The 12,891-nt window shown below is 46.2% G+C and overlaps 4 protein-coding genes; 2 read left to right on the top strand and 2 right to left on the bottom strand.

Annotated features, from left to right (window-relative positions):
• Window positions 1-3,168: 3,168 nt before the first annotated feature.
• On the top strand, window positions 3,169-4,732 carry FFUJ_14663 (uncharacterized protein; the record flags this gene model as incomplete). XM_023576622.1 has 3 exons in its annotated part: window positions 3,169-3,286; window positions 3,352-4,133; window positions 4,190-4,732. 3 exons carry the CDS (start codon window positions 3,169-3,171, stop codon window positions 4,730-4,732), a joined length of 1,443 nt encoding a protein of 480 aa, XP_023429950.1.
• A 3,389-nt stretch (window positions 4,733-8,121) lies between these two features.
• FFUJ_14662 (uncharacterized protein) lies at window positions 8,122-8,708 on the top strand (the record flags this gene model as incomplete). XM_023576621.1 has 2 exons in its annotated part: window positions 8,122-8,367; window positions 8,424-8,708. 2 exons carry the CDS (start codon window positions 8,122-8,124, stop codon window positions 8,706-8,708), a joined length of 531 nt encoding a protein of 176 aa, XP_023429949.1.
• Window positions 8,709-9,631: 923 nt separating this feature from the next.
• FFUJ_14661 (uncharacterized protein) lies at window positions 9,632-10,215 on the bottom strand (the record flags this gene model as incomplete). XM_023576620.1 has 2 exons in its annotated part: window positions 9,632-9,874; window positions 9,928-10,215. The coding sequence occupies 2 exons, from the start codon at window positions 10,213-10,215 to the stop codon at window positions 9,632-9,634; spliced, it is 531 nt and encodes a 176-aa protein (XP_023429762.1).
• A 1,307-nt stretch (window positions 10,216-11,522) lies between these two features.
• FFUJ_14660 (related to 3-oxoacyl-[acyl-carrier-protein] reductase) lies at window positions 11,523-12,339 on the bottom strand (the record flags this gene model as incomplete). XM_023576619.1 has 2 exons in its annotated part: window positions 11,523-12,176; window positions 12,229-12,339. The coding sequence occupies 2 exons, from the start codon at window positions 12,337-12,339 to the stop codon at window positions 11,523-11,525; spliced, it is 765 nt and encodes a 254-aa protein (XP_023429761.1).
• Between the last annotated feature and the right edge of the window lie 552 nt (window positions 12,340-12,891).

The following is a 12,891-nucleotide window of genomic DNA, read 5'->3' as shown; positions in this document are numbered from 1 at the left end:
GGAGATGCCATTTTTACAAAGCGCTACTAGTCGGCTCATTGTGGTCCTCGCCTAAAGGGGGCCATTACGAAGATTGCGAATCATGACATGGACCAGAATCTCGTGATGAGACCGTGATGGAAGATTCTAAACCCTGCATAACAGTGGGCCATGGCGCTGGAACTGCCGTGGCATTGAGGCTCATTCCAGGGGGTTATCCACTGTATTTCTAGCGGCCGGGTTTTAATGGCATGGATGGGCTGCCCATCAACGTGACGCTGAGGCTACGCGGATTCTGGCCCGGTGCGCCGGCGCCGGTTCCAAATGGTCGGTGTCATACTTTTGGTTTGGGACTAGGGGGGAGATAAGGCCGAGCCTCAAGGTGTTGGTTGTCAAGCAGGTTTTGTTCGCCACGGGGGTCTGGCCTGTACTGATAAGAACGCTGGTGAGGCCTCTTATGAGTCCATAATCATGAACAAGTGTTAATACTGCCTGATATACGATACGAGGCATGGCCTCCTTGTCTGGTCATACAAAAAACTTTCCAGATAACGTTGCGAGGACGCTGTCAGTCTCACCACGGTCAACGTTCAGGGTGGAGTGCTTCTGACCGAAGCTCGGCGGTCATTCCGTTTCGCCGCCCAACGGCCAAGGATTAGAACAAACCCAACCCAAGGGTTAAAATTAGCTGCCGGGCACCATCGGGACCATTTTGAGCCTCAAACGCCCAATTACACCATCGTTCTTCCCTTTGATGTATAGAGATAAAGGTTTTCTAACCATACCAGCCCAATGCCAAGGATACTGTGGAGTTCCATTAAGCATTTTGTCGATCTAATCAGTGATGGAGCCCAGGCTGATCATTCAGCTGCGTTTCTGCTATCATCCGGGAGGTTTCACTTGCGTTGCTTTGACGTGAAAATTCTGTTCGCCCCTTAAAATGCACAAGGGCCCTTGTTCGCAGACGTTGATATCTTGCTAATCGTCATTCCACGTGCAAAAATTGCATGCGTCTGTGGACGTTATCTCTACGTGCACTGATCATGCAATCAATTAACGAGTCAAGCTCCCTTGCACATCGGATAAAAACGGAGATGTCCTTGATCCTTATCTTTATCCCACTTATATGCGAGCTTCTTGATGTTTAAAGGTTATTCACTAGCAATGACGAGAAAATACGGATCGTTAGTATAGTAACTAGTAATATTTGTTTATCCTGAAATAGAAGTATCTAAGTACCTTAAGTATAGAGTAAGATGCGAATTTCTTTTACATCCTTATTATCATCTAAGAAGACTGATTTCTACGGATATCTGAGACCAACATAAGTAGTCGTATTCTCTTCTCTAAGCTATGGTGCATATCAAATTATGTATAAATCTACACTTTACCCCGGCGTTACAGTTTATTAGACCTAGAAAAAGCCCTGCAATTTATATTTTTCTATTAGCTTGCCATATAAGCAGCAGTTGTTGTATTGGCTTGATCTACCTACTGAACTATTTACCAAGTAATAGATTCAATATCACTCAGACCGACTTGCAGCTACGATCGCGAAGTAAGGACTTATCGCAGGGTAGTCATTCCTTTAATGAAAAACTGAAGAAGACAAACTGTATCTGCTGGTGTAGCCTAGGATAATCTCACAGTTCCTAAACTATTACTATTAAGCTCAAACAATGCTATAGCTTCCATAGGTTATCAAACGACCATAGCAAAAGTTCGCATCTATATTGTCTGAGCCAGTTGAACAGGTTCTACCAGTGTATAATCCAACTGTATACCGCCAACGAAGCTCTGATTAGTCTCTGTGATCAGATAGAAACACACGGGAAGTACCTGCCTGCATTATTATTGTTGATGTAAGAAATGTACACAGATTTGACGGCCTTATCCGTGGGAAATGTGTGACATTTGTCGGTATCCTCAGAATAGAGATTAAATTCGCCCAAAATTTCGGCAGTAGTGCAGTTATCGTCGCCGAATAGTTCAAAATGGGCGAGGGATGCTTCTTCACGAGGAGAAATCAATCCAGCAGTGTTGTGTGACATAAAGGTCATGGCAGAAGCCAGGAAGAGAATAGAGGACTGCATGTTTGCTAATGTTTGAAGGTTTAGTGCAAGCGAGTAATAAAGCGATTGTTATACGATGGTAAGAGATAATAAAGACGAGGGATGGAGCGCTGATGATATTTAAGCTCTTATGAATGCATCTGGGGTCAACAAGTAGAGTCAATATTAGTCACTAGACCAACCACGTCTGCAATATCAGCTGAGGAGTAGATCAAGTTCCTAACACAGTCAGACATAATCCATATGGTTCTTATCCAATTACCTCAAGCAAAATCCGATGTCAGCTCGTATAAACTCAGGTGTGTCGATCATTGTATATATCGAGCCGTCCTAGCCGTCTTACCAACAATAATGGTTTATGTCTCACCAGCGATCGCAAGGCAGCTGACAGCGGGAATTTAAATTTAGCATTTCATGACATCAAAACGCTTTAAGTCAATTGCTGTCCTCGTATAGACGACGATCAAAGTGATGTATCATAACAAGATGTCTACAATCGATAAATCAAGACAAGAACTAAAGATAGATATAGATGATATTGGCGTTAGTCTAGTCCTTGTTGAGCAGTACTTTCGTACTTTGAGCTCTGTTTGTTAGTATTTGATTCATTCAACTGGCTCTTTCATATTAGGAAAGTTATTTGATATATTTGTGGTTTTACATATTAGGCATTGCAGTATACTATTCACGTTAGGGGCCAGATTGGTTACTTGCAATTGAGACTGGTGGCTAAGAGCTTATCATCACAGAGATCTCAGTGGTTTGTACCATTCTATCTATCAGCTTTAATTGCACAATAACTTCAACTAAATGAATGTAGACCTACCTGTAGAAATATTCAAGTACCATCTCGATTGAGGGGCTGAGATCATTCAATTGGATGGGTCTAAGCATTTGATAGGTCGACGCGTCCCATGGCTGGTTCACCTAGACTACAATGCAGCCAAAGCAAATGTTTCTCATGTGAGGATCCTACCAAAATAAGTCAATGACGCAAGCAATGTATCTTACCATCATAATTACTTTAGCAATACTAAAATGGCTCGCCTATCGGTTCCACGTCTTCCCAATAAAATACAGGCACTCATATTCAGCCAAATCTGTCTTCACTGTCAAGATGCCTACAATGACTCTTGGGACCAGAGACCACTTCAGCCTCTCCTATCTCTGGAAGACTTTCAAGATGCTAGGGCCAAGCCGAGGCACTCAATCGATAGACAGACTCTCTGCTCACTGTCTTTGAGCTGCAAACAGTTCAGAGATGTTGCGCAGTCTATTCTGCATCACTAATTCGTCTTAGGTCATGGTGATTCATGGTTTTCAGACGCATATCAGTGGGACAATCGCCTTGCGCCATTTGTTCGTACCCTGGCTCGTCGACCTGATCTTGCCCGTCTCATCAAGGTTATTTATATCAGCCACCACATCTTCAGTACCTCAGAAGATAAAGAGCAGTCTCGCCGAAATATCCTTCTGGAAGCAGCTGGTGCTCTCGGTATAGATCTCCCAGCGGCTTGGGAAAAGCGTGTGGAGATTCGGGACTCTATATGTCCGTTGGAAAAATTTGACTGGCCAGATATCTATCCCATATTTAGCGAGTTTTATCTCGATGATCACCCCAGAATGACAGAGAAGCAAGAACGACAACTCCGAAGGGTAATGGCTGAGAAGTCGATGCCTGGTCGGCGCTGGATGAATGCCGAACTGGTGGCAATGCTTCTAGCTCATACGCCAAATATTGAGATCATCAGTATTCAAAGCAGCCCTGGCTGGCCAACTTGCGGTATTGCAAAGTCTTCACTTCCTGTGCTTGGCGTCACTCATTTGCCAGTTAAGAGGTTAGACCTAGGCATTCAGACTGGACCTATAATCAATATCTGTGACAATCTTGAGGCCTTGAATTGCCATGGATACGTAGGTAACCTGGGTTCTTTCAAAATAGAAATGCCTTGTTTGAAGAATTTGATGATCACGGATGGCTCTCTATCATCTTTTCGACTATCAAAGATTTTGGAAGGCTGCACAGGAGGTTTGGTTGCTTTTGAATATGAAGCCGGATATGGATGGGGGCAGAATGATGATGTGAGTTCCTGGTCTGCCATCACCATATTCATCATGATATTGACTCACAATCGCAGCAGCTTCCAACTAGGAATTTTCAACTGTCTGATACGATTGAGTCGCTCCGGCATCATAGGAGTACCCTTCAGGTACTCCACCTGGATGTCACTGCCAGAAGTCGCGATATCAGAAGGGCCAAGCCAGGTATAAACATGAGGGACTATACATCACTTCAATATCTCTGGATCAGCACTATTCTACTATGTCCCTCCGCTCGGATGTCAGACAGACCGGCTGATGTGGAAACATTTATGGATTTCCTTCCTTGCTCTATCGTTTCCCTCGAAATCTATCGCGACTTTACATGTTCCACGGATGGCGCTGTACAAAGGGTCGCGGCCGTAAAGCGTGAGAAGTTCCCCTTTCTTAAGAAGGTTGTCTACGGACCAAAGGACAGAAGAAACCTCCGCCAAGCATTTGAAGTGGAAGGTGTCAGTTTTAGTATCAAGATATACAGTCTGTCTCTTGCGAAAGGTTATCTTCAAGGGCCAAATACAGATAGTCGCCTTGAGTTTCCGGATTGGGATAGTGACGAAGAGCTACGGCAAGGGGAAAAATAAAGGGTCTGGCACTAGGGTCTAGACTCGCTATGTTCATTTGGGGCAAATATGGGTGCTAGAATACGGTCTTTATAGCAATTTTTAGATAAGATAATATAGTTTACTCTACTGATATAATCGCTCAACCACTAGTCTCAGCTACAATTAGCACATCTGGCTCACAATTTGGACATTATACCCAAATGCTTGACGAATTGCCACGAGTGGTTTTCACATTCCTACACCATCGCGAGTGGTGCAGTGGCTTAACGCAGCCATGGTGGGTCAAATTCTGACATTTGCTGCGTGGCCCCAATCGGCTTTTTGGTTGTAGTCGAGGATACCTGCGGAAAGAGAACAGTGCCTCGGGCTTTATCTGGTTGCTACACTGTCTATACGTGCAAGGCGGCACGACGTAAATTGGGGAGCCATATCCTTATGGCAGAGGTAAATTTTACGAGATAAGTAATAAGGCGCGGGATGTAAGCATCATCTTCCAAGTCTATCAACTCAAAATAACACTCTTGTTAATGAGATCAAGAGTCACTAGAATCGCGGCTGCTCCTGAGAGAGATTTATTCAGCATTTTTAACACTGTGACACCGAGAAAGAAAAACGAGAGGAGGCGTGAAGTTTGTGTCCTTGAAAGGTTGTTCTTCAGGCTACAAAGACTAGATAAACCGTATATTGGTCATGACGGTCTGCAGGAAAGGTTGGAAAGGAATACTTCTGCACTGCTGCGCCCAGCACAACAGTTTGTCTAGGTTTTCAACCTAAATACCCCTTAGCAATGGTAAATTCCAGATCTAATCATAGGCATACACCATTTGTACCTTAGAGCTGGTCTTGAGAGAGTTAGGTTTGAGTGTGATTGTCTAGCCAACCCAGGGACTCTGCTTCGTGGTTTCATTGGGTCCGAACAATTTCGGCATCAAAGGCGCATCATGGAGCTATGCGAGATGAAAGGAAAGGAGTGTGATGATTCCCGTACATAAGGCCAAGTCATCTCTTCAAATAGAGTTCTTCATGGTAAGGTATTGCTTAGGTGGCTGTTGGTGGCTGGCTGACTCGGCCGAAGGTCATAGCCATGACGGGTAAGAAACATACTAGACACAACATTATTCAAAATTTTATCAGCAATGAACCCAAAATGGGTGAAATTGGCGTCCCTACTCGTCTAAAACAGAGCCGAATCTTTCTACGTTGAGCTCGTATATGCATAAGTGGCACCACACGCTTAGTGTTACCCGGCCTCGATCCGAGGCATAGACTATTAATTTAGTGCGTGACCAAAATATAAGTCGCGCTAATGCTTGCCTCCAGGCAATATCACCAGACTGCCGCATAACAAGAAACTTTGCCCGCTAAAGTGGATAACGTCCGTGGCTAGTACTTGATGAACCTCCTCAAATTGTCGCGCCAAGTAACCAGGAGTTTCTACCTTATGGTGCTGTATTGATGCTTTCACCTTACATCTTAGAAGACGGTCATTAGTAGTGATACAGATTAGACAGGCATTGAGCTATTCGTATTGACGAGGGGCCATGATGGCCACTGCAAGATTACTACATGCACGCATAGCTATAGAAATTAAAATTGGGGAGACAGTTGTTGGGAATAACGTAACTGCTAAGTTGAAGCTTCACGAAAGCGGTACTGATACTTGGTGTTACTAGCCGGGAAGTGTTAGAGTTGCGGGCTAGGTTGTGACGAGAACAGTGATGATTTCCGTGTATGCTAGCTAAATGGCAACTTAAGAATTGCCAATGGAAGTCCTTTGCAAATCAATGAGTTGAATGCCGGCCTACAGCGTAGCCTGCCTGCATTTCGCCACCGTTATGAGACAAGTTGTGCAGCCACGTGCGGGGCTGCGGCCAAGGACTGACTTTAAACAGGAAAATGCTTAAGAATTAACAATGACAGCGAGTGGCCTAGTCAGGATTCTGCATATGCGATTGCTGTAGAGTACCCGAAAGCTATGCCGAAACTGAAAATGCTGCATTGCTAAGGTTCAATAATGCCCCTCTAGCGCCACTTCTTGTCTCTTTTTGACCAATATCCATCCTGTTTCGGATACTTGCATGGTATGGATGCCTGCGTGTCGTCGCAATTCAGCGTGCCACTTTCTTTATTCGAAAAACAAGTGCAGCTGTCTCAGAAACCATGATTCAGAGACCTTGCTGTCTAGAACGGTTGCGGGGCCTGCGGGACAACCAGGTAGACGGGACGCCACAGCGCGTAAGATGAGTCCAGTTCCGTTCTGTTACCTCAGCCAGCCTCTTGTCCCCAGGCCATTCCAAGGCTAATCAAAAACGGAAACTAGTGCTATAGGATATCAGAGTAGAGTAAACCCGGAAATATCGTCCCAAACACCTGCCGTTTCGGCATCAAGGGTTCATTGAATAATTGAGAAGGGTGCCAAGTTTAGCATCGCAGGCTAAATCAACTTAAGAGTCTCTCCTTCACCCTGTTTACTGCAAAGTTGACGATCGCTTAATAAGAAGAGAGACCATCTTTCATCAATCGGTCCTTCCACATTGCTCTCAGGGTGATAGAAAGCAGGGGATGGCGGCAAAGCCCTTTGCTGACTTGCTGAAAGGATAGCTCCATGGTCAACATCGTCGCAAAATCTGCACTAGATCCAGGCGCCCAGACACCCAAAAGCTTTTGCACAAGTGTCACAACTTGTGGTCAGCTGAAATCCAACTTGCTACTACATGTTCCTATATCTCTAGGACACGAAACAGTGCGAAGGTCATAGCGTTTTCGAAGTACTGGCCAATTCAATCTTACTTGAAGGTGAAGGCAATGGTCCATGGTGCTAGCTAATTGACTACTGTGAGTCCTATCACAGTCCTGCTTGCCATCTGCTTCTCTCAGCTTAGCCACGAAGCTCTCCACCTAACCCTTTGTAGAACTACTACTGACACACCTGGGACAGATGATAGCTCCTCAACGTTTGCTCACGTACCTTAAGCATAGGCTAAGAACACACTGAAGTCCACGCATACGGCCAATAGTCCCTGTCCAGTCAATGTTGTTATTTCGTCAGCTGGACCAAAGGACCTAAACAAACAATGCAGGTTCCAAGCCCCGGGCCTGAGTCTCAGATACTCTTGCCCCTTCTGTTCGTCTGCCTCATTCTAGTCTGTATGCTTTGTACTAGCTGCCTAATCCTAGTCATTATTGTGGTCAAATTTACAATCCAAACTCAAAGAGGTCCTCTCGTTGAGACCAATGCAAAGGATAACAAGCAAGACAGCAAAGACAAGGTCAAAGAGCAGATCGAAAAAACTATAAAGAAGCTAGTTGCCCCCGTCCAAAGCATCTCTCAATCAGCACAAGATCATCTTCCCAAGAATCTATTCAAGCACCAACACAATCCCCAATCCCCACATCCTACGCCCAATATGTCTTCTCACACCCAGCACCTCGTCGCCGTTGCTACCCCTGAGGCCAACACCATCCTCTTCCAGGTCAACGACAAGTACGAACTTTGCCTTTACGAGAGTTCTACTCCTGTTGAGAACGATGAACAGCCCTATGACTTCCGAACTATCAAGGTCAATGGTGCTCCTGTCAAGGTCAACAATGGTATCCCCGTTATTGCCGCTGTTGCATTCTCCGTCTCATCCTACTGCGGTGGCGAGGCTCAGGTACGAGGCAATCAACCTGCTAGAAGATAGCTCTTTGAGACTAAATCCAATCTCAGGTTCGTGTTTACTTTGTCGACAGAGACAATGACTATCTCCGCGAGCTCCAGCGTTCCGGTGGCAAGTCTAAGCCTTGGACCGTTGGACGAACCTTCAACCTCCGAAACTACCGCATCGCCAAGGGTAGTGGCTTGACAGCCAACGTCTTCCAGCAGGAAAGCAAGGACAAGTTTGCTATCAAGATCTACTACCAGGAGAGCAGCGATGACATCTATGCCGATGTTGTGTACAACATCGTCGGCAGTGACAACTGGACCACCCGCCCCAACGTTACGCAGGCTTAAGTGGCGAGAAAGACACTGCCTTCCACCAGTCACGGCTTGGCTGTAGAGCATGTACTAGACGTGTAACGATGGCATTACACTTATGGCCAGGATTAGCTACCTTAAATGACCAACTCTATTCAATCCCTTGACCCTGTGTTCCCAAGAATTAATATTGCGTCATACATTCCATGCCAAGTATCAAGCTTGAATCTAGCTCGCTACGTATACTGCAATCGTATGACCAATTTGCCTGTCGAAATAGGATTAACCATTTCCTGAAGTTCTCCCGAGACTAGATTTATTATGGCATTTGTCTTAGCCGTTACGGACATTATATTGACTAAAATACGATAGTGGTTATAACTATATACTAGATGATATGTCTATTTAACTTTTGGACGTTGATGTATGTAAGAGCTGCAATGAGACTCCACTTAACGCTTGATCGCAATCCACAAAAGTATTATTCTTCGAGCAATAGTTATTAAACTCGACCACGTTTATATACAGTCCCTCCTCTCTATGGAACATGTTTTGGCTTGCGGGTTACCAGCGAGTGGCCTTGCGACCACTGATATTGGAGCCACAATCTGACACCAGTAGGTAAATGCTTCCGCAGGTCAACACCATTCCTTTCAAGGGCAAGGCATAAAAGCAGCCTGTATGGCCAAAAAATGCCAGCGGATTTCTTTTAAAACGGGCGGCGGGCATTTCTATAACACAAAGGAAGACAACCATGTTCAAACAAGTATTATTCTTGGTAACGTTCTAATTAATTACATGACATTCAGAAGTTTTACCCATGCGTTGCTCATAGCCAGCACGGGCTACCATTCCTTTAGTCAATCGTGATGGGGTATCGATGTTACGATGAAGAGCGCGATAATATTTTATGTTTTCCGGGGTAGCATATGGCGTCAAGGACTGAAGATTGTGATCCCTTAGGCGGGAATAGTCATGCCCTCGTTGGCCTTGTAGCCCTCAGCAGGGGCCGATGAGTTAGCCTCACGGTACTCAGCCTCCTTGTCCTGCTGGATGAGATCGCAGCAACCACAGCAGCATGCAGTGGCGAGGTCGACGAGGCAGCTGCCCTGGAGGTTGTACTTCTCACGGAGGTTGGCGCGCTGGAGAGCGAGAGGGATCCAGTGAAGACCGAAGCAGGTAGAGCCCCAGAAGAGGAGGCACTGAAGACACGAGATGTTAGTAACGGTAAGAGAGGGGAGCATAGAGAACATACAGAGGTGTTGATGGGCTCGTATCCCTGAAGATTGCCGTTCTTTCGGAGACGGTGATGGGTCTTGCCAAAGGTCACGCAAGGGACGCAGCAGGTGATCGCGCAAAGGCTGACGGGGCTGAAGCAGCCAAAGAAGCTGTTCTGCCAAGGTTGAGAAGACTCGGGCGACTTGGAGTTGACATGCTCGCTGGGACGGGCGAGGACATCATTGAAGCGGTCCTTCCACTCGTTGAGGTCGTTATGGTCGATGGGACCGTTGTTGTGAGCGTTTGTCTGAGCTGGGGTAGACATATTGATGGTAAGAAAGTACTGTAGAGATAGATGAAAGAGTGACGAGAAAAAGTTTGGTATGTAGAAGATGGGAAGGTGAAGGAGAGTGATGAACAGGGCCATGTGAAACAGAAGGCGGATCCCTTGCATACTTATCACTTCCCATTCCATACCCCAGGTCCCCCACCATCACTTCCTTTTTTTTCACGGCGACCCAAAGGTGGCTGAAAGGCTTGAAAATGCCTGATAATGCTAGCGTGCATCAAGGCGTTCTGATCACCATTCTGGCAGATTACAGCTTTGACACGGGGCGTGTGACAGCCAATCAGGAACAGCGGCCAGAGCAATCATGCGGAGAGGTTGTTCAGCCCTGTGGTAGGCTGGAAACATTTGATTCGGCAGTTGGGCTAGTAGAGGCGCCACCAATTTGGGTCTGAAATTGAGCGTTGGGAGCTAATGCATGGTGCTGCAAGCCTTTGACCTCAGGGCGCTGGCTGTTTTGTGACGGAGAGATAAGAAGCTCCTTTTCATTACGGAGATGTAGCCCCTTCACTTGCTTCTCTACATAACGGTGTTGTTGTCAGAGTGAGAGTCCTTCTGGAGGCCTAGAGGTACATGCTCCCCAGGCTCCGCGCGCCCAACGAATGCCAGTTCATTCCAGGCATCGGATCATGTTTCCTCGGCACTTAGCCTTAACCCAAAGCCGATCGTAAAACCACAGAATTAAATGAAATTTGGCCCACTCACCTGACACGCACTACAGAGCGAGCGCTCTTATTCCGCTGCGGCTGAGAGTCGGCAATTGCCTAATGCGGTCTGAGCACTGTAGCTCAATTACTGCGAATGGCTTGGACTGAAAGGTAAGGCCAAGTGACTCATCGCTGTCAAGTTCTTGGCAGTAAAAGCTTTTATTTTCTTGTGCCTGGTTCGCTTATTGATTCTGTTAATGGATAAGTCGGAGGCCGTTGATAATTACGAGGTTTGTTTGGAGGTTTCATGGAGACGTGATGCCTAACAAGGCAGAATCTCCACTGTAGGGATGTTTGTCATTCTGGAAGCCGATAAGATTTGAAAGATAACGGGTTTGCCTTGTTATCGTGCACCAATCTATTTATATCGCTTCAGCAAGTTCACGGCCAAAGAAGTATCATAGCTGACAATTTTCAACACAATAGATGGAAAACTGAACAATTACAAACCGCATATGTATCTACCACATAGTCATGTTCACGCTGGAGAAGGAATAAAATGTAAAAGTCTGACTCTCTATAGTCTATTCTCAAAGCAAGTACCTATGAAGCAATATGTACACAAGCCCCTCCAGTATTCTAAGGCATGTTGATACCTCCATCAACGGGAATAACCTGCCCGGTGATAAAGCTTGACGCAGGGCTAGCGATAAAGGAGATCACATCAGCAATCTCCTTGGGCTCACCCTCCCTTGCAATAGACTGGCGAGATTTCAGTATATCACCAATGGGATTACCCTCCATGCTCATATCAGTCGCAACAGGTCCCGGCGAAACCACATTGATGGTGATTCCCTTGCCAGCAAGCTCACCCGCCATAGCAGTTGACATGAAATGCAAAGCAGCCTTAGACGATCCATACACCGTTAGCGGGGTAATACCCAGCTTTCCAGCGATGCTACCGATGTTGATGATACGACCTCCGGTAGGCATGTGAGGAATTGCTGCTTGGATGAGGAGGAATGGTCCCCGAACGTTGGCGTGGAACATCTTATCCCAAGACTCAGTCTCGATGGCTGCAATCTCGGGGTGTCCAAATGCGATGCCTGCATTATTGACGACAATATCGATGGTCTTGGTGTTGAGGCCTTCTAGAGCTGCGCGAATGAGATCTGTACCGAAAGACTCGGATGATGCATCAGCTTTGGCGGCGATGGCTTGGACACCGAGTTCCTTGATCTGAGCGACGACTTTCTCGGCGGGCTCAGCGCTGGTTGCATAGTGGACAACGATCTGCAAGCAGTCAGTAAGTTTAACTAGAAGTGAGGATCGAGTAGGTACTCACATTGGCTCCATGCTTGGCGAGGGCTAAAGCAGTAGCAGCACCGATGCCGTTGAGCTTAGAGGAACCAGTGACGATGGCAGTCTTGCCGGCGAGGTACTTTTCAGAGCTCATGGTGAATGCTTTAGTTTTTGTGAAGTGATTGAAATAGTAGAATATTACAGAGGTAATCAAGTTGCCGGATTGAAAGGTGATGATGATAAAGTCTCTTGTCCTGGCGATTGACTGCTTCTTATAATCGTGAACAAACTCCTATTTCGTCCAACACTGCAACGATATGGTTATTCCGTCAACTGTCAAGCATCCGAATCCAATTCTGGGATCGAAGGTTACTAATTGGTGCATTCTACGTCATGTCCATAGAATCCAACACAAATTCACGATCTCAAAATCCTCTCGCACTAAAATTCGTAATCTATCCGACCACCTGCAGCAGCTCAAACTGCGCACCATTCCCAAAAAGGAGTTTGCTCAGCCTGCTAGGGCTGAAGGCATTGGTCGACGGAGGAATTGAATAACGCGACCGAGTTGCGCGTCCACTCAGAGTCTGAAGACCCCTGCGCGCGAGGTGATCCATCAGCTATTACTAACGCACTCTCTACGATGCCGAGGGCCGAGTTACAAAGCGACGTGCGCTAGTGGCTTAGAAATTGCTACGAGCTGCGA

This window comes from Fusarium fujikuroi, chromosome FFUJ_chr04, assembly GCF_900079805.1.
Source record: "Fusarium fujikuroi IMI 58289 draft genome, chromosome FFUJ_chr04".
Lineage (NCBI taxonomy): Eukaryota > Fungi > Ascomycota > Sordariomycetes > Hypocreales > Nectriaceae > Fusarium > Fusarium fujikuroi.
This window is presented reverse-complemented; position numbering and strand designations above follow the sequence as displayed.